Below are 22,159 nucleotides of genomic sequence, written 5' to 3'. Positions count from 1 at the left end.
TTAACCAATGGGTACACACTGCAGATGATGTGGCATTTTCATGTGGAAAAGCTAAATGCCATTTTTACCTATGCCTCATAGTTTTGATTCACAGATGGGAGAGTCTGTGATCTTGTAATTTTACTGATACATCTACCTGTGAGGAAACATAGGCTAAAATATCTTATGGTGTTCACAGGTCAGGTATGTCAGCTTCTGTATTTTGTGATCATAGCAGTCACAAACAGGATAGGAAAATGAGGTGTGTTATGCACAAAAATCTATTCCTTCGACATACAGCAGTAATTGTGTCTGCATACCTTGTGTTCTTTACCTAACTGTGGCTATTGTCACATAATTCAGCTTGTAAGCCCCTTGGGGCAAGGATTGTCCTTATTTGCCTGTGAAGTGTCACGTGTGGCTAAGGCACTGTATAAATAATAAATAAGCCTCCTGTGTATGATGTCTCTTCCTTGCATATTTTGAAGGTAGACTAAAGCTTGGACTCTACTGAACTATTTCTCACTCAGCTTTAATCAGATACTTCTACAGACACAGGTCACGCATGCTGTTCTGGCTGAAAGGCTGAGGGAAGCCGCAGTTGCGGCTGCAACTGATGTGCAGACCCAGGCTCTAGTTACACACTCAAACGACACGTTTTACCATTTCTGAGTTATCCTGCAGGCTGGGGATGGCTGGGGCCACAGACTGGTACTTTCTCAGATCTCTAAGTCCTTTTTTGCATATAGCATGGTTGTGGTTTTTGCCGCAGTTAGTCAAAGAAGGAAGAAATCCTTAACTTTACATTCAGTAGAACTCCTCAAGTGGTGTTACCCAGAGGCTTATTCCCTACTCTGGGATTTTCAGTGCCAAGAAGCAGCTGGCACGTTGGACAGACCCCGTGATCCTTCATGTGCACAGCATGCGACAGGACTCGTGTACCAGCACCAGAGGGAGACGGTCAAAAGAGCTCCAGGCTTGACAGGCAGGACAAACTGCAAGACTCTAATACATCCCCAAACACCCCAGTTATTTTCCTTCCTTTTCCTGCCCAGCCCCGATTGTAACGCATTCCCACATGAATACTAGGTTGAGAGGAGAGTCACAGTTAAACCCATTACTGAGCACCTGGGAAAAAAAACTTCACTCTCTTGCCTTCCCCAGAATGTGCCCAAATAACCCAACGGCAGAGTCTTCTGTGATATGGAGGTCTCAGTCCCATCTGTTGAAGCTGTTACTCTGTCCCTGATGCACTGAGCGAGGGTAGCAGCAAGCCAGTCCTGGAGCTTGGTGCTGGGGCAGTGCCTGCACAGCCTGCTGAGGTCCAGGTGACTCCCATTATGTTCCCAAACAGGCAACTTGGAAGCCAACCTCAAGTTGCTGCTCTACTGCTTACTGCAGCTTCCCCCAGTGCAGCTATGGGGGGGAACAGGACAACCAGAACCACAGAGCTGCTTGTGTAACTGCAGTTAGCTATACGTTTCACAGAATATACTATAGGAAAGGGCAGAAAACATTTTAAAACTATTTTAGGAACTTGTGTAGATACAATCTCAGTAGTAGGACATACTCATGTGCAGCTGTCACGCCCTATTAAAACCTAGTTTTCCTCTTTCTAGGGATTACTAATAATTTATCTGTTTTAATTTGCATGCTGCTCTTTTAATCACTGTGTAATTTCTGAAATCATCTTCACTTGTTCTGCATTTACACTGACGTACAGATATTTCAGTACTTCTACCAAAAGCTTAGCACGGTTTAGCACTGACATCACCCAAGGACAAGACCAGCTGACTTGACAACAGGAAGCTTTGCAATGGGTGAATGCAGGGAAAAAAATTTAAAAAATTACTGGATCCCTAGGTAGTGGGATTATCAATAATCTGGTACTTTTAATAATCTTCTTCCATGTTCTTTACAGACTTTAAACATGTAATAACATTTTATTTAGTATAAAATACTTGTAAAGGTCTGAAATTTAAATAATCATGTGGATATTATTATTATTATTTAATCTGTCTGCCTCTCAACTACATTAATCTTTGTGTTTCGCCTCTTTTAAAATAACATTTCAAGCATATAACATGTAGCCAAGCCATAGGAAAGCTGATTGTTAAGTCTGACCTACTGGCTAGTACCAGCCACCAGAATGCCTAAACTTACAAAAACTTACCTATACCAGGACATCCCAATTCAAATAAAGCACTTGATATGTGTAATTTTTCTCTGTCAAAAGAATGCATGTTTCTCTTCATTGAGTAGGAATACTAAAGCTTGAGCTACAATGGGGAAACAAGCAGATCCCCACTGGTCAAAGCAAATTATATTGATGTAAATGGAGTGACTGCCTCAGTCCAGTGACCCTGCTAGAGTTAAAGCGTGTTGGGTGTAAGTGCTGACAGACCTTCACCTTGTAACAGAGAAAGGAAGTCCAGCAAGAACACAAAAAAATTCAATGAGTCAGTGATACATGTAATGTAACAAACTTGAGAAAAGGCAAAACTTCCTGCTTGAGAAATACTTTGCTGTCCTCCGTATGGACCAAAACAAAGTTGATTCCCTAACTACACCCTTCTCAATCCATCCCAACATAAAACCCAAAAAAGGGATTTTCAAATTACACAATTTATTTAGTATACAAGAGTCATTACATCTCTTTACAACAACATATTATAAAATAACTATGTTAGATCTCACTGGCAGACATTGAAACAAGAATTGAAAATACACTTGTGGATCTCAAAGGCCTTTCTCCCCTAAAAACACTCTAGCTACTTGATAACATTTTGTCTCTGCAGTCTAAAAAAAGGAGTTCATACCACAGTTCTACTGATAACGCACAGCTTCAAGGTCCTCGCAGACAAGAGGTAACACAGACAAGAAGTCACGACGTGCCATTCCCAGGGGTGGTTATTTGTGGGACTGCAGTAAATGCATTGCCAGGGGGGCTGCTCCTGGGGTAGGTCAAATGAAACAGTGATGCCACAGCAACTGCTTGGAAATCAGGTGCATCAGGATGATGTAGCCCAGGAACAGGTGAAGTTATTTAAGAAAAAATTGCACATTTTTAACGCAGTGAATGTAAATCATAACAAGACACGGGAAGTAGAAAAGAATTACCGGGCAGTTAAACCAACCACCACCTACCTCCTAGACTTCTCGGACTCTTGCACCCCACGGCTAGGAAGAGCCCACACAGCCCTTTCCACCACCTGCTCCAGAGCCTCGTGCCTCAGCCAGCCCCAACTACTCACCTGCCCCAGCCTGCTTTGCTCAGGCCAAGCCTTTAAATGAGGGGCAGAGAAGCAGCTGCTCCTCTCTCCAAGGGCTGTGCTGAGGCGTGTGCTGCTTTCCTCTGAGCTAGTAAGTGATTTTGTTCCTTGGCATTTTCTATTTTACTGTTTTAAGGAGATTGACCTTCTGAACACTGTACTACATCGTCACTGAATCGTACTCTTTCCTTTAATATCAGATCTTTCAGATACAGGAACCATTAGAATGAACTGCAAGAGTTAAGCAATCTCCAGAATACTTCATATCTGAAATTTCAAATTTCTCATGTGCTACTTTGGGGGATGTTTGTGTTGCAAGAAGAATCTGTGTCACTGTGGTGGTTCTGGATCATAACAGCCACTGGGTTTTATGCTTTCCTAAGACCAACTTGGCTTGGTGTCTCTTTTGGTTTTTAAAACCAAACAGAAACAAAACAAAAACATTTGCACTTGGTAGTTTCTACAAAAAGGTTAAATTTCTCCTTCAATAATATCAGAGACTGTATTTTTAATAGACAAAAGCCTATTTAAAACTAATTACTGTTACTGTCAGGACTTCTTAGTCTCAGCTGTTACCTACAAGTAAATTCTGAAAATGCTAGGGTACCACTGGCTCTCAGAGTCTCTCATTTCAATCAGAGGAAAGTTACTGTACCTTTAAAGAAATGTGCAACCACATTTTCAAGTAAGACAATACAGCCTAGACATTACTTTACCTTACATGTGCTTGTTTTCAATTACTGTAAGGCACTCATTGAAGAATTCACTGACCCATGCTTTCAGCAAGAAAAGGCATGCATCATTACAGGCCTAATTAAAGTTTTAATACTGATTAAAATGTTTTATTATTGTATTATGTTAAACTGCAGTGGTCTCCAACCTCATTAAGGGATACAGGCTAGAAATTACTCAGGAGTTTCAGTTGCTCAGTTTAACAACCTAGCTACTGTCAATGTTTGATTTAAATACGGTCTGATTAAAGCACACTTTCCTTTTCTGTTAGCGTGGAAGTGCAGAAAGATGTTGAACATTGTTTAATGAGTATTTACTGAATATAAAATAGTTTGAGCATCTGACATAACTATCTCCATCTCTTCAGTAATTTATCTTAGTAAAACTGAAAAGAGAAAACATTTAAATCGTTTGGAATTGGAACACAGCTCAGTTGCAAAAGCTAATCTCATTACACATCTTGATTAAATTAAATGTGGAGTCTTCTATCAGTAGCACTTTAAGTTTCCCATCATTAGAAATTAATTGCAGTGGTAATTATTATAACTGAGTTATTTGCACAGGCCACAAACACTCTTATAGGTGTTCAAATGTTAATTCAACATTGGCCTAGAGGCACTTGATTATTACAATTCTGTTTTTCATAAGAAACAAATGATCCTAGTGGATGTCTAATTAAAGTTGGAGAGTACTGTTAGACTTTCAATCAGATTTAATCTCTAATTTCAATATAAAACCAAAGCGGCGCTAAAACACAGCAGAAGTCATGTGTTATCTACATAGCATTTAGAAAGTCAATACAATTCACAAAGTTCTAGCTGGTAAAAAGACAAAGGGTACAAACAAATCACAAAATTGTCAGGATTGAGGCCTGTCTTCACTTAATCCTCCAAGTCAATTTAAAATAACTGCAGTCTAATTTTTAGGATAAAGAGCAAGGACACAATGGTTTTCTGCTAAAATACATAGCTTTGTGTCTGAAATAACATAAAACAAAGCTCTAATACCCAAACATATTTTAAAGACCTAAGTTTCCTGCTGATTTTACAGATGAATGTTTCTTTTATAAGGTTGGCAGTGTTCAATTTTGGTATCCTACTGGAATCCATGTGGGGAGAAAACAATCCCCTGTAGTTCAGAAAGCGAATACAGAAAATAGTGTTGTGAGAATCCAAGCTGAGAAATTTGGATTTTTGTTTGTTCTGAGCATTTTATGAGGATACAAACATGCAATGTGCATCAAGCATGCTCCAATCTTTCTCATTAGAAATATGTAACACTTAAATGCTTAATGTTATAAACCAGTATGTTTCTATATCACTAAAAATGCTGGACAATGATTAAAGTTTTACCCTTCAAACTTGGTTGCTGAATCTGCACTCACTGATTCTGCAATCACACTCGCAAGCTTGGAAACTCATATCCACATACATTCCCAAAGAATTCAAAAAAGAGGCACTGAAAGAGCACAAGGATCTGTCAAAGAGGATCACATTGTAAGACAAAACTGAATTTTTGTGACCATTTTCAGGATTCACAAAGATAATGCATACTCAGTATAGGAGCAGCATGGCCTGCTTTCATTGAATTTCTATCATTTTATAGTAAAAATGACACTGCTAAGCAGAATTTCATAGGCTATCTACTCTGCAGTGGTCATGCAGGCTGCTCATTTTGTGTGTCTTCCAATCAGTTAAAACTGGAAAACAATTATACCCTAGGTGTTCAGAACGTCAGACTTTATAATCAAAATGGTTTCTGCTAGCATTTATTTATGAATCTGAAAAATTTTGGCAACATCGAGAATGTTATCAAAACTAAACTGCCTAAAAAAAATAAGAATCACAGTAATTAAACAAGAAACCATCAATGTAAAATGTCTTACAAATGTAACACGTTTGTAAAATTCTGCATTTGCTAATGAGGGTCCTAGCATTAAAATACTGAACTTGAAGCCATGGTTGGAAATGTTATTTATGCTTAGCAAGTTTGTAAACATGGAATGTTTTGTTTTGAAACACTCTAGTGAAGTGTATTGTGTAAGAAGGCAGGTTTTTTTTAATTTCCTCACAGAAGCGAGGATACAGAGAAGGTTTCAAATCAGGTTCATTCTCTCCCAAACCATCCATGATCTGTAATGAAATTGAACATATTTGTGAAATATCTTTAGATATTTCTAGGCAAGAACAAGCAGCTAAAAACAACCTCAGCAATATGTTCAGAGGGTCAGGGTGGCCAGATTTGTTAATAGTGACTGTATGAAACAAGTGAGAGGAAGAAAAAAAACATTAAACAGTAGGATTTATAAATATTGTCTCTGTGGTGGATAAAGCTGATTTGTCAGAGGCACATTGCTGCTCTGGGTTATGAGGTCTAGTTCCATGGTACCCCAGAAATGCTTGAAAACTCCCAGTGACACAATGGAGTAATACAACCGTCCACTGGTCCTGAGGGAATTGAAGCTATGAAATGATTTGCACTCTGAAAGGGAACACTATCTGTGTACTGCTAACCTGAAGCTCATCAGGAAGCAATTACTTATTTTGCCCAGGCTGAATTGCCAATTTGTTTTATTATCAAATAACATTAAAAGCAAGCAGTGTTAAATCTGGTGATTTGGAGAATGTCTAAAGGCTCCATTAGATTTTACTTCCCCCACACATGATGAAGTGGAAAGAACCCAAGCTACTTCAGATTGTAATTGTATTTCAAAACCAAGTTAAGCGAAATGTATTTTCTTTATAAATCTTGTATGGGATACTTACATGTCCATTAGCTATATCAAGCAGGTCACGTAACCGACAACCTCTGCTGTGTCTTCTTTCGTAACAAATGCTGTCTTCTAGGATCACATATTCTGTGCCAAAGGATCGCAGTATTCTGTAAACATCTTCAGGAGATCTCTTGGCATAGATCTGATAAATCTATAGAAGAAGAAAACTAAGATGTAAGACATGCTACCACTATTTCTTTGTTTGCTCTTTCATGATTCATCTAAAACCAGAAAAAGAACTGAGATCATAATCCATGTGATTTGAATTAAATATTTTTTAAAATAAAAAAAAAGCCTTATTCAGTAGCCAGAGTTTCCATGTTAGGGCTACTATGATGCACAGTAGTACTGCTGCTGACTACAAAAGCACTGGATGGTGCTGCTGTCTGCAAAAAGGCCTTGGCAGATGCCTGTAACACTTTCAGAATGTCTAAATTATCAGAAAGAATAGTTTAAAACACTCTCCCCAGCTTTGTGTGGAGTTTTTCAAGATGGTTTCTATATAAAATGTTATGATGGTCTGGGAACTGAAGGGATTATCAGGCAAATCAGGAAATGCTCCATGTGGGTTTAACTGGGCAGCAGGATCTATTAATGCCAACAGTACCCAAACCAGTTCACTCAGAAGTAGCTTGAGTACCCAGGTACAGTTACTCAGACATACACCAGCAGCCAGATGTGAGTTTGCAGATGCCCAAAGTACTATGAGTTTTGCAGAAGTTGTTAAATTCTGGAATTGTATCTGTAAATAAGTTAGTTCAATGAGTAAAGCACATGATGTTATTTTCAATGTGCCATTAGAAATTACATCTGTCTTCTGGAATGGAGCCACTGATACAGATAAGAATTAGCTTAAACAATCAGAATACTCTTACCTGTTTTGTTCTCTCTCTCAGATTCTTATCCTCATAATGGGGATGATTAGTTAAGGTCCGTCCAGTGCACAGTTTGACTCCTGCTAACAGCTGCATGCTCCCAGCAAACACTGCTGTGTTTGGAGTGTTTGACCTAAACAAATGTTGATAAGTCTGAGGAAGTCTCTGTAGGGGCATTTTTGCATTGCTTGCTACAGATCAGAAGGAAAAAAAAGACTGAAAAAATATTTTTCTGCCTCTCCTCTATTTAGGGAGCAAACTGTTCAGGCAACTTCAAATATGAAGTGGATAAATCATGACAATACTCTCTAACTGCAAATAAAAAATTTACTATGCATTGTGAGGAAATTTAGGGAAAACATGATCCCCAAAATGTCAAACTACTTCCATATTTCATGTATTTCTTGGGTTCATACAGCCTCTGAATATCTATAAATTTCTATATCCCAATTTTTTAATATTTCAAGAAACTTATTGTGACTTAGATTTGTGTCTGATATATAAGGTATTCTATATAAAATGGATTATTTAATCTGAATACTAAAACTTCTTATTATTGCCCTGGCATCCACCATTCACTTGGAATGAAAACTTTATGTGAGACATTAATCCTCCTATTATGACAACTGTGGGAGAGAAATTACAATAAAAGTCACCCCACTTGCAAATGTGTGTGTGTGGGGGGGATTCAGAAGGTGCCAGATTGAAAATGCTGTCAGTTATTGGTACTGTGATCTCGTCTGAAATTCAAAGCTAATGTTTAGAATTGTTATCTAAATAACAGTCTTGGTATCTCAGGATTGTTTAAATACCCATAATGAAAAAATGATTTTTTTGCTCACCTTTCCCCCAACAAGTTTACAATCTAAAATATATGTAAAGACACAACAGAAGGGCATAGCAAAAAAGATAAAGGGAAAATGCCAGGCAACAGAGGCTACTATAATTTGGCTAATTAAAAATGGTCATAGTATGCTGGAGTGTTTTCTAGCACTTAGTAGGCATATAACCATGGAAAGTTCTATAAAGACTAAAACAATGGAAAGAAGCACACATTAATTCAAGTAAAATGAAACTAGAAAGGAATGTGAATAGTTGCCTAACATCCACGTACATGCATATATGGCACCTATAGTACTCAAATACTGTGACACTTTGGGATGCACTTTAGGGAGCCTTTTGAAACTGCAGCTATATATTCAGTCTTCTTTAAGCTCTATGATCGGCTTGAAAATGTTAAGAGACAAGTATTAAATTTTACTATTGCCTTTCAAGAGAGTATGCTTAGCAAATGAATTAATAATTACAAACTTCTAAAAATTCTGGCACTGGTATATTAATCTCATCTAGGAAGGACAGGGATAGTATTTTTAATAGGCCAGTTTAACTTTACTGATAGACTAGTGTTTCAGCAGTTTATAAAACCAGTTTCATTTTAAAGTCTGAAAATATTTAAGCTACTTAAAATATTAAACCCCACAAGTATCATGAAATAAATGTTTCATTAAATGAAATTAATTTGTCTTAGAATTTAACATTATGCTGATGTAATGTTCCTGACAGGCTCTCAGCCAGGACTCATCCTTGAATCTGCAGGAAAGCAAAATTTTTTCAACTAAGCTGAAAAGAACATGGACTGGATTCACAGAGGGACTTGGTAGAGCTAGGACATGTGAATGAAAATTATGATTCTCAAAGCACCTTTAACATGTTTCTCTGTTTATTCTTGGTCTGTGAAACTTCTAGTGCAAAAAGTCTGCTTCTCTGTTCAAAATGAGTTCCAATTTTCTAATGCTCTGCAGTACTTATCTCCTCATTTGGGCTTATCAAGTCAATTCTGTACCTCTGATTCCTAAAGAGCCCAATTTAATGCAAACTCGCAGAATCAAACTTTCTTAAAAAAAAACCCCACAAGTATTAAAGGCAAAACCACAAGCAAACAAAACAATCTCAAGAAACATCCTGCAGCCTCTTTTCTTACAAAAGAAAGCAAGAGGAAATGGTGATAGTGCCCTTTTTCCATACCTTACTGGTAAAAATGCTTGTCAAAAATGCAGAAGGTGCAAGGTTCAATTCCTCCCCTCAATAGAAGTATTCACTCTTGCCCAGAAGAAGTGAAATATAGCTGAGTGCATTGTTTATTTATCAGGTATTAAGAGTTTTGTCAGCACTTCCTCCTTTTCCTATACCTTAAAAACAATCTAGTGACCCTTGCTTGCTTTACAGAAAACTGGCTTACGTGCCCTGGCCCTGGATGGAGTTCAAAATCAGGTATTCCAGGGGAAGGCAGATGTTTTCCTGAGACTCAGGATTTACCTGTTTGAAGTCCTAGAAAATGATAAGTCTGTATTTTACTGGGGCCAGCTCAGATGGTTCCCAGGCCAACATGTGCCACTACCGCAGATGCTAGCGACACTCTTTTCCCACGCTTTACTGGCGCTGCCAGGAACACAAACCTGGCACTGGATTCCACTGCGGTGGACAGACACTTGGGAGCTGGGAGGTGACAGTGAGCATCGTCCAGTGTCTGTCCTTAACTACACAAAGACCTTCAGCTGGTGGCCGTTACTGAGTGTTTATCTTCTGAAACAGCCACTAGAGGGAGACATGACAATTAACTAATATTTTTCGGGTACAGGATGGTTTCTACATTTCATGCGTCTTTCTCCAATACTCCTACCTGAGTCAGACACTAACTGCTGTGGTCTGTATCCAAGGCAGTTAATGTGCTTCAAACCACTGAATGACACTTCTCTATTACAGAAAAACGAAGCAATTTTTACAAATGACTGAACAAATGATGTATAAAATGAAAGGATAATTTGTTTTTATAGCTTTCTGCCAAGCTCCATACCACACTGCCCAACCTGCAAACAATTTATTCTGTACAAAATGTCACTAAATAATGACAAGGACTTACAGGTCAAACTGATTTACATTATATAATTTACATGTCATTCCAAGCAGACCTGATGGCATTTTGAACAAATAATCTCATTTATTTTTGAAGCTCTCAGCTTTCAACAAGTTAATTACAGCTAAACTAATGGGTAAACTGAGCACTATAATACATTGTATGAAGCTTTTCTTTACCTACATTTAAGAATTTAGAGAATTATATATAAATACTAAAGAATAACTCATTAAAAATAAAAAGGGGTTGGCAGGAACTATTTGCACAGACTCTGAAAGTGGTAATAATTCCTTCTCTTAAACTGCTAAAGAATTACTGTGAGCTGGTTTAAGGAAACCCTACAGAAATGGCCAACGTTGCAATTATAGTTTACATCACTAGAAATAAAATGGCTATTTCTATTAGAAGTCCTCCAGAGTTGAATTCTGTAGTTAGCTTTCAAAGCCATAAAATCTGACAAATCTCAGATTATTCCTTTACTCGTGCCTGGGTGTGATACGAATCTAAAAAGCAAAGGGGTTTGAGAAAAGGGGTTTTTGAAAATGGGTCCTCAAATATGTCACATCAGATTTTTTTTTTTTCCTTTAAAAGAAAGTCTTTTTATTTGCAGAATGCTATATGAAAATATTACAGGTTTAACTGCAAATGATAGGCAGTAAAGCATATTCAGTAACGGTCAAGGTTCTTTTTTTTCCCTCTGGTTTGGAAAGACTGAAAATTGCAAAAATGGAAAACAACAGCCACAAAGAAAGAGCAACAAGATGCATTTTTGTTAGTCCCAGCTTCAATTTTATGCATGCATATTTTGTTCACATAAAGGAGTGCACCTACACAGTTGGTATAAACCTAGTTCTCAGGCACTATCAAGTCCATGCCTGAATTTTACAAAGACAAAGGATAAGCCCAAGAATTTAAGAACAATAATTAAAAAAAAAAGTGTAATATTGCCTTTAAAGTTTGGAATATGTGTTGATTTCAGTGTGATTACCCTTGAAAATCAGGCATGTAAGAAAGAGTGAAGAGTTAAAATTTATAGCTGGCTTGACATTTAAATATAGCCATTAATATAAATTACTGAATGAAAGAACCACCACTGAAATATGGGTATTCCATTTTTGTAACCTTAGGAGCTTTTTCGAAATTTGTGGGGTTTCTACTAATATAAAAATTTGCCTGCTTGTCCCCCACACCTGATTGACATACAACTATGCTCTGCCAAATCTCAGTCTCAGTTAACTTTTCCACTGTTTTGGCTGTTGTCCGAGATTTCTAAGGTGTTTTTCTATCATTTTCGGTAACTGCTTATGAAATATTCCACAATTCTAGACAGGTTTCCCCTTTAAAGGCAGAAGACATTGCTTCTTAAACACTTACCAGAAGTAAACAGAGTAGGGAAGTTCACGCTATTGATTTGCTCATTCTATTGATATTCTTCCCCATCTCACAAATGAGCATGTTGTTCCTGTTGTCTTAGGGAGAAAGACCAAAACTAAGAATTTTAATATAACTCCCATCTGGGAACACAGCTGTGAACTATCCCTGGGTCACTGGCAGGACCTTCTTGACCTCTTTTTTTTTTTTTTAATAGCTAAGAAAATGAGGTGGTGGGTAGGAAAAAGCAAGAGACTTATGCAAGATCATTATGTAAAAAGTTGTGCCCTGCAATAGATGCAGTCCAATACTATGCAGTAAGTTTATTGTAAAGATATAAACAAGTATATCTCCCTGAAAACACTACAATAATTTTAGTAAGTGGAAGAGTAAAAAAATAATCTGCAGACACTTCACAGTGGACAGGCTAATAGTTGGCTATTACTCAGATTGTATATTTGGATAAGCTAATATGCATTTAGATCTAAGCAGATAGGGTTTTCTTGTTGTGGAGAGACTGCAAGACAGATGAGTTATTCCTAGTTCACTGCTATACATGACAAATTAGAGTTTCTCATACCGAGTTTTAATAATGAATGATTAGTTCCTGACACCAACCTTGACAGATCATTAACTACAGCAGAACTATCAAGTGTTAGTACAGTAAAATCTTTCTCTTGCACATCAAAACTTAAGAAAATCTGTCCCACTTTGAGAAACTTACCATAAATTGTGTTGACTTGCATTTAAAGCACAGATAATTAACTCTTCTTTACAGGAATAATATTTCTAAACACAATAAATTCTAAGTAGAAAATTTCCCTCTGTAATTGTCTGTCATGACTTAAAATGAAAAGAGGACAAGCACCAGTTTAGCATTCTCAGCACTAAGAATACATGAAAAATTATTCTCATTGGATCCAGTCAAATCCAGTTCATGCCTGGGAATAACTCCACGTGCATATTTTATGTGTAAATCTATATACAACTCTATATATTGTACACAGGAGACCTGAACTATCAGACATTTACCATCTTTCAATAAAACAGTAGTGCTAAATGGAACTGGCTGGTAAACATCAGTCACAAAAACATGTCAATATGGCTGCAAAGATTCTAAATGAAGAAAAAAACATGGCCTGCTTTCAAGATAAGTCAGTGAAGGCTTGTAATATATTTTACTTCTAAATTACTCCTTCTAGTTTATAGATTAATACAACGTTACGGAGTGCAAATATGTTGCTATAGGTAGAATAGGCTGGGTGACTGGCTTCACTGAAGTTCATTGCATATGAAAACACAGTACAGTGCTCCAAGGAAATACTTCAGATAGTTCAATGTCAAATGTAGTAAATTCAGATTTACTTTCAGAATATTTTTCTCCAGAACATAAAACTGATTTTTTTTTTTTTTAAAAATCTTTGTCAGAGTTCCAAATAAATACAAGTCCCAGGCATATCTCTGTTCAGAACTTAACCTGAAAGTTTTTAGTGGTTATTGTATGTTAATAGAGGACATATTCTTTAAATTCACAGTTCTCCAGAGAACATCCTACCTGGCCCTTTTTCTCAGGATTTTCTACATGCAGTATTCCAAACTGTTTCCACCTAAAAAATACCTTCCTATGCTCTGTGAGAAAACAGAAGTGATGAGGTGGGGTTGAAAAGATTAACTCATACTTCTGAAAGAGACTTTGCATCTATGCTTAGCTGTGGCAAGTTCAAGTTCAATTACAAATATTTTGTTTATGGTTTAGAACACATGTTGGGATTAATTCTAATAAGTATAAACAATTAGGTTATTTTAAAGTTCAAGAAATGAGCTGTAGAATACAGATTTCCAGCCCTACAACTGTATATCCAAGCTTTTTAAAATTAAGTTGAAAAGAGAAGTTCAACAGGTTAAGGAGAAAAAAAATTATTTCACTGCAAAGTTTATTAATGTAAAGAGGTAGTTATTATATGATGGAAGAAACTTGACACCTCCAAATTTACCTCCTTCAACTGGGAAAACTATGGGTACTTATGGGAGCAAATAGAGTCAACTGATTCCCTGATGCACAGGCAATACAGCAGCATGATACTGAACCAGAGCAGAGCAGAGGGGGACTCTGCGTACAGCTCTTCTCCACAGGCATTAATACCTAACCTCTTGATAGCCCTTCCATCCTTAACTATCTCCATGGGTCACCAGAGTTCACTGATGAGCTGTGACAAATAAAAACACTATAACTAAGAGCATTAGATCTACACAAATAGCATTTAGCTTAAATAGAGAAAAAATCCTCTTACTTAATCCAGTACATCAGCTCCACAGTGTCCGGGTCATAGAACTCTCTCAGCTCTGACAGTTCATCCATTATTCCTGGCCAGAACTATTATGAAAACAAAATAAAACAAACTGAAGACAGAATGAACAGAAAAAGCTCTGGATGTTGAAACATTATTTCATCTTGGCTCATAAATGATCTTGTCCAGCTCATGGATAAGTTGCAAAACATAAGCATATCTACCCTTCTTATGAGGGACAGGTGGCTGTCATTGCAGTATGAATACACAGTTTCAGAGTTTGAGATCTGCAGCTCCTGCCAGGTAACCAGAAGGAACAGAATCACCTGTTGTGGTGAGCCTGAGAACAGCAGCTTTTCTCAGATGCACATCTCACTGAAAGTTTCCAGAATTCAATTAGTTAACATCAGTTATTTTAAAGTCAATGTGAAACTAAAATTTGCTACCAAATATGACTGTTGTGTATCTACTTTACAAGTGAACCATTTCAGTTCCTGGACTATAGTATGAATGGTGTTGTTTTAAGTTATTTCTTGACAGACCAAGTGTTAAGAAAAGGAATGAGATAAAGAATCATCATGTAACAGTTCGATACTAATAGCCAAGCCATTAAATAATGTCTGTGATTACAGGAGAAGGAAAGGCACCAGGAATTAACATTAAGTTTGGAAAGGCAACCTATAACTAAACAAAAAAAAAAAGGTGGGAAATCTGTATCAGGAGTTAGAATCATTAGATGTGCTGTGGATGCCATTAATGGCATTTCAGAAGTTTAAATTAAGAGAAGCACTGAAGGAAAAAAGTGTGACTGAACAGCAACATCCAATGAATTATTGGGGGAAAAACATTCAAAACTTACTGCAAAAAAAGAATACATAAATCTGGAGGAGAGAAATAGAGATTGAAACTGATTCTGGAAAGCTTAACCTTCCCCCACAAAAGCTAACAGAACAAAGACTTATTTAAGGGTTTCTTGTCGTTTAAGCTAGTGAATACTCAAGGGCAAAAGGGATCATTAAGAGACGTAATGACAATGCTAATATCTGATTGCTTTGCATCAGTGTTTACTACAGAGGATGTTATGGTGAAACCTATTCCGAGCCTGCTTTCTTTAGATAACAAGGCTTGCTGGCTTGCAAAGTGAAATGTCACAGGAAAAAGCATAAGAAAACCTGCCTGATAATCTAAAAAGCCATCAATCATCCAATTTAGGTAATATTCATCCAAGAGTCAGAAAGAATTTGAATGTGATGCTGCTAAGCTACTTAGCAAAAATATACATTCTTTTACTAAAACTAATTATGTAGGAGGACTGGGGAGCAGGAGATATTATTGGGTCAATTAAGATACTTATTAGTTTAACCGTTTACTTGATACATTTGTTAAAATAATCCTGTCTGGTGGATTGAGAAACACCTAAAAGATAGTTATGGCAGTATCACAACCTTACCGTTTTGGGAAGTGCAGTAGTATTATAATAGACATATTTCTGCTCTTCAGATCTCTCAAGAGATTAGTAAATAAATTAAGCAGTTGTGAAATAAGACTGTAGAGTCTCATTTCCGTTTTTTGTTACTAAAGTACCCTGGATAGCTAAACGTTTTTAGAGCTTGGAGTCCTTCAGGGTGGAGGCAGAAGGAAATGGGCTCTGCTTTTCTTCTAGATCATGCCGCAAACCTGCCCGACAATCTACTGAGAATTTAATGATACTGCGCTATCTACTGAATGCTGGGACTATTATGTGGCATTAACTATGTAAGTTTTTCAAGTCACAGTATCATACTACTGCCAACTTTTGAGTGAGTACAACCAGTTTTCACTGGAGGAAAATTTTGGTAGTGTGGCTTCCTATCACTGAATTAAAGAGGATTCCAAGGTAGCAAACTTTTCAGGTAACACTGTGTTTAATTAGTAAAGCCAGAAGAAAACTAAGGAACTTCAGGAGTTCCAAATACAATAGAACAACAATGACAAAGTAAATAAAAAGTAAAGTATACAAATATATGGACCAATAACACCGATATAACTCTGTCTTGTAAATCAAGTATATGTCAGACTGAGAAAAAGTGTACCGTGACACAAGGAATGGATAAAAAGAATAGATGGAGTATATAAGGGATATAATAAACTGTTCAGAATAATGAGCGGTATGTAAAAGGTTTCCAACTTGTAACATGCTCATCTCTGGGGTTGAAGCCTTCAGGAAAAGAAGCCTGTTGTCAAGTGGCTTAAATTACCAACACGAGGATTTTGTTCTGGACTGGAAAAATCTTAAGGATTTGTAATTTCCAAAAGGCTTAAAAAGCATAGGAAAAGGTAACATGGCATGTTATTGCTGACTCATATCAAAACCAAAAAAAACCCCAAGAAAATAGAAAGGTGGCATACTCTAAACTGACAATGGTGAATATTTTTCCTAAGGTATGTAATTACTCATTGAAAAATATCACTAAGATCTAGAAAAATAAACAAAATAATAAACTCTAAACTTGATGACATGACTACAGAAAGAAATTGAATTATTAGGAGATTTTGGTACTAAAGTTGTTGTATGTTCCTCCACATACTTGCTGGATGTAAGACAATTTTTAACTTTCAGGAGTAAAATTAAATCTTTTGTGAGTGAAAACATTATTCTAACTCTCTGGGTTGTAGAAAGATTTCAGCTTTCTCTTTCACATATGTTATTGCTTTGGCTCATGATCATGGAATTCACTCAGTACAACAACGCTTAAGTTTCTCACTGAATGTCTGGTGTGCTTTGAGTTTTCAGTGTGCTTCAATTTCTGAATAGTTACTATCTCCAAATATATATATTGTGGATATACGCTTGACAGTTTTTAACACAAGGGCCGTGGTAAGCACCCAGATCTCGCCACAAACAACCTTTCTCATTCCAGCTAGAAAGTCCAGAGTTAGACAATTGTGCTAGCCACCAACTTGGAAGTGCTGAACAGTCCACTGATGATGGGAGGTTCAGTACTTCTCCTATACAAGGACACTTATTTTGAATTCAGAATGTGTAAGCATTAATTCTTTGGCCTCTGAGCAGATCAGTGTGATATAGGTCACTATATCACTTTAGGTTTAAAGGATAAATACATACAGTACGTACATGACCGCTCTTCAGCATAGCTGAAGACTGCTGAGATCATTGGTATATGTTGTGCTATGTGCTGCAATAAATGTATATATTTGGAGCAAAAGGACTTGGCCATGATGAAGATAAAAATGCAGTTTAAGAAATTACATGAATGGTTGGTTTACTAGCAAAGAAAAATCAAGATTATTTGGCAAAACCAGGAACTACAGACTTGCTGAAGCTCAGGAACTAATTTTAAGTACCAACAATTAATTTAGGAATGACTGACATACAAACACAAATTGATGGGTATTATTCTGTTGAAAAGCTAAATGCACTGGACACAGATACACCTGAAATATACCTAAAAAGAGTATGAAGTGAAACATAAATAATATTTAGTACTCCGTTATATATTGTGTTATCTGCAGCACAGCTAAAGTACGCATGGAAATAATAGTTCAGCACTTTCACTTTATCTAAAAGATGTTTGTGCTATACTAATGAAGAAAATGTATAAATAGAAATATAGATGTCTTATAGGGTCTCAAAACATACTGTACCTGAAATCTGAAAGATAACTAGCATTGTAGTTGCATCTGTATCTCAATAAATTATTGTTCAAGTGATGTATTTGGGACTGTAGTAACCACATGCCTCAAAAGAGGCTTTCATTAGTTTATCAGGATTAGGTTAATAATCCAATAAAATTACTATTTTGAGGAATGGCACTGAAGAACAGCTCTTCTGACAAATGTAACCACAAGTAATGAAATACAAAATTGCCCTACTATTAGTTCAAGAAAACTAGCCATGATTGGTTAACTTTGTGGTGATTACACAAACTGCTCAGGCAATCTGAGCAGTCACAGTGCACGAACAGATAAATTCTTATCTGGAAAGGAGAAAGATAAGTCTCTTATCAAAATCTACTTGAACTGTTGGTTTGTTTCTAAAGGTTTTAGAGTGAAAATATAAAAACACATTCTCAGAGAAGCAATGGATACTTTTCAGATCTCTCTAAGACTTTTTATTCTGACCATTGCCAGGGGATCTGGTGACAAGTTTAACTGTCAGGTAGGCTTCTTGCCTGAAGGCTCGCTAACACTTACAGCTTTGCAGAAAAGACATACACACAAAGATATCCACTCCTCTGGTAGCTGAACTGCAAGAACTGACTTAAGACAAAAAAATTCTGAGAGGTGATGTATTTTTTTATTCCCACTGGGCACTATGAAAAATTGTATTTTTAATGTCAATAAAAATTATTTCATATATTTAGAACAAACACAAAAATAATGCTTTTTGGGCAGATGGAGCACAACTAATGAGTGATCTAAAGCCTATGAAAATCAGTGACTTCTGTTGACTTCAGAATTGAATCTGACAGGATTTAGGAACTTCACATCTGCTCATGAAGAGTGGGAGGAAAATTATTCCTAGTTGATCTGTCACATTTGACTATCTATTAGAATTTCATGCTTCTGCTATCACCCATGTCAAAAGAAATGGCATTATAGCTACCATTTCCAGAGATGATAAAAATGGTAAATGACTTCCCTAACCAGCATGCCAATGGAAAAAAAGAATTAATAGAATGTCCTCTAGCAGAATAATAAGAAAATTTAAGTGGAAGACATCAGTTTAACTTTACTAAACAAACTGTTAACAGTCTTGTTTAGACTTTTTGTTTCACTGTTTTAAAGGTGGGAATAGACTTTCAGAGTGAACTCTTAGCAGCTTTCTTAACTGTTACGCTTTACTACTGCCTTTTTAACTTTAATAATGAAATTCACCTTGAATTTCTCTGAAGGTAATTATTTAACAGAAATATGCTCATGTCACAGTAGGTATTGCAGAAATAACTTCTCCATCAAAGTAGCATCTGAATATTTTGTCTTTGTCAATACAGATTAAAACAATGCTATACCCATTTAAATTAATATTCTAAATCTCACTGCTATGACAGACTAATAATCTTGTACATGCTGGTATTTCAAATATGTTTTCTGTACTTACAATTTAAACATTTGACCATAACAATAATTTGTTTCTGGGACAGACTAAAGATAAAATAAAGTACTGGACTAGTTTAACCATTCTGTACATATATGACAGGAGGTACAGCAGTATAGAACACTATGATTATTTCTGCTCCTACAATGAATTGTTACACAGTTAAACAATCTGCATCTTATCTGCAACTTAGTTAAAACCAACACAGACAACTTGTATTTCCACAAAATTATGCATTTAAATAACACTGATAACTTAAACATACAGACAAGCACTTGTATCTATGAACAACTGTATTGATAATTTGGATCAAATAAGCCCAACTGATCCTTTACATACAATTTCATATACATAAAGGTACTTGCACTTCAAGTAGTCTATCCCAATTTTTAAAATTCAGCTACAAATCTTGTATGTAATTATTTAGGAACCAGCATCTCTTTGTGAGAAAAAGCAAAATTCTATGAAACTAAAAAATGCCAAAACATTGAGAAAATAAATTCTTACCTTATATGAAATGTATAATAATGTAATTATTGTCATAGAATACTTAATGACATGTGTCTAAGAGAAATAGCAAAAAAAAAAAAAGTTATTCTGATGATACATTCATTTGCATAGACTTTTTAATGTATTGATATCTGACATATTTATCATGTGGCAGAATTTACATGAATCAAGACCATATTCTGATTTTGTTTTCAAATAAAACCCGTTACAGACCCATCACAAATGATGGATTTGTATCTATATTTTTAAATCTGTATTTGACAAAGTGGAAAACACTGTATCATTCAGTATCTTAAGACTGTACAGGTCTTCTCCGTCCAATGATGATTTCTTAATACGGTGACTAAGACTTTTTTTAGTAAAATTGTGGTTATTTTTCATAGCCGCATCTATATTGCCATCTAGTGTATTCAAATGGAATTGTTTAATAAACAAACCCCTAGAAAATACGTTTTACTTACTAAACTTATATAAATATAATTCAGAGATATCCAGTTTAAGAGAACTACACACTATTAATTTCAGATGTCTTATAATTCTGAGTCTTGATTTGGTTTAGACATGGAGCAAAACCAAACTTCATGAAATGCTGTAATTATAGTGCTAACCCTCTGTGATGTGTAGAGATGAATACACTTCAGGATAAGTTTCCAGACTTCTGTACTGCACAGGCCAAATGATGCAAATACACACATGTGGGATGTCCAGAGGTACTTCATTCTGGAAGAATACAGACAAGGTTTTGGTGGTCATCTGGAGCTCTGCTAAGCAGTGTCGACGACAGCATTTATGTCAAGAGAACTTCTGAACACAGCATTTTTGGACTTTCAGGACTGTGAAGTAACTGAGCAAAAGATTGACTTTGCACTTTGTTAGGTCTCTTGAGAACACCTCTGCTCCCAAATTTCCAAACATTCTTATTGGCAGTATTTGGGGAAATGCTTCAGTATACATCAGGGAAAGAAAGAAGGGTCATGATCCTATCCACTCTTACTAACATATACTCAGTTGTCTAAAAAAGCCTTTAGTAGAATTAAATAGAAAATTAAATAGAATTAAAAAAAAAATACCTCATTGTGCTTAATGCCAGACATCCAAAAAGAACTGTGTGAATTAAGTTGTAAGCAGTATCAGGCTTCAGTGTTACTGTGCATTCTTCAATTTTTTCCATGAACTGGACTTGATTTGAACCACTAATTAAACAGAAGAAATAAAATATTAAGTTCTGTAACACATTTCATATAGTTGTCTCCATTTTAAAAAGCATTTAATTCTTCTGAGACTAAAGAGAGATACTACTGCTATCAGTCCACAATCTTCTATTATATCTATGATATAATTAAGACTGATAGCACCAACTTGATGCAGCATCAGGTTTTCTGGAAATGCAATGGGTTTAAATGAGCTGTTTTAGAATGATAAAATTGTTTACAGAAAAGCATGCTTGGTTTATTGCTTGAAGCAGCTACTCCCACAGGGTTCACAGGGTTTTTGATGAGAGTGAAGAATTTAACTGTGCTGTGTGGGGCTGTGCTGGTATGTCTGGATGCTACTAAAGCCACAGACTGGAAGTACATTTATAGCAAAGGTGTTGAAAGGACTGGTTATCGCGTGATGTGGCTGGTCCTGTGAATGTAGAGGGCTGATTGCAAAAACAGAAGCTGCTTAAATATGTGGGGTTTTTCTGTTTTTTTGGGTGGGTGATAATTGAGATAATTAGGCAGTTTTAACAATTAGGGTAATGTTTGGGATTACAGAAAATAAGAGCTGCAGATTCTTTTGTTTGTTTTTAAGATCGACTGATGCAGGAAGTTTTTTAAGAGGCTGGTTGAATAGTACCAAAATGCCTTACAGATGACTGTGATTTCACAATTATCATAACAGTTTCAGAATCAGAATGTCTCATATCCCTTCCCCCTCCTTTCCTTTCTCTCCTGTTTATCCTGTTTTACATAAAATCTATGATGAGTGGCATTAGTTATGTGACACTCCTTGTATTTTTGCTTAATCAAGTTTTATATCATCCCTTCTGACTTTTGCCCAGGCTGTAAATGTAAAACCAAGAGGTCTATAATGAACCATTTACTTTTATTTCCAACAGCAGTTCAGTACTAATTTTCTTCTAGTGTCCTGTAACCTCCTCCAAATCCTACAGATTAGCTACAGGAACTGGCAGCAGCGATGCACAGTTGGTCTACCACTCCTGCTTCTTCACGCAGATCACAGGAAATTCAGAACAGACTATCCTACCTCATTTCTGGACAGTTTGAGGATACCACCAGGGAAATTTTGATTGGAAGTGCTCTGCACAGGGAAAATGTGATGAACTAGAGAAACTAACATTGTT

General features: G+C 36.3%; 1 protein-coding gene across 4 annotated transcripts in view; it reads right to left on the bottom strand.

The window, feature by feature from the left end:
* Positions 1 to 2,595: 2,595 nt before the first annotated feature.
* DPY19L3 (dpy-19 like C-mannosyltransferase 3) overlaps positions 2,596 to 22,159 on the bottom strand; it is a 37,862-nt gene continuing 18,298 nt past the window's right edge. For 3 of the 4 annotated variants that reach the window (XM_074913026.1, XM_074913029.1, XM_074913027.1), the window contains 7 exons: positions 20,883 to 21,005; positions 20,421 to 20,532; positions 19,810 to 19,866; positions 14,208 to 14,290; positions 7,632 to 7,764; positions 6,749 to 6,907; positions 2,596 to 6,115 (listed from right to left, as the gene is read on the bottom strand). In XM_074913026.1, coding sequence (XP_074769127.1) covers positions 5,954 to 6,115; positions 6,749 to 6,907; positions 7,632 to 7,764; positions 14,208 to 14,290; positions 19,810 to 19,866; positions 20,421 to 20,532; positions 20,883 to 21,005 — 829 coding nt within the window. In that variant the 3' untranslated portion in view covers positions 2,596 to 5,953. The remainder of the gene's footprint in view (positions 6,116 to 6,748; positions 6,908 to 7,631; positions 7,765 to 14,207; positions 14,291 to 19,809; positions 19,867 to 20,420; positions 20,533 to 20,882; positions 21,006 to 22,159) is intronic. The other variant, XM_074913028.1, reaches the window with a different exon arrangement.

The sequence above is a fragment of the Athene noctua genome, chromosome 9 (genome assembly GCF_965140245.1).
Source record: "Athene noctua chromosome 9, bAthNoc1.hap1.1, whole genome shotgun sequence".
NCBI lineage: Eukaryota > Metazoa > Chordata > Aves > Strigiformes > Strigidae > Athene > Athene noctua.
Note: the sequence above shows the minus strand (reverse complement) of the source record. Positions and strands in the feature narration are given on the sequence as shown.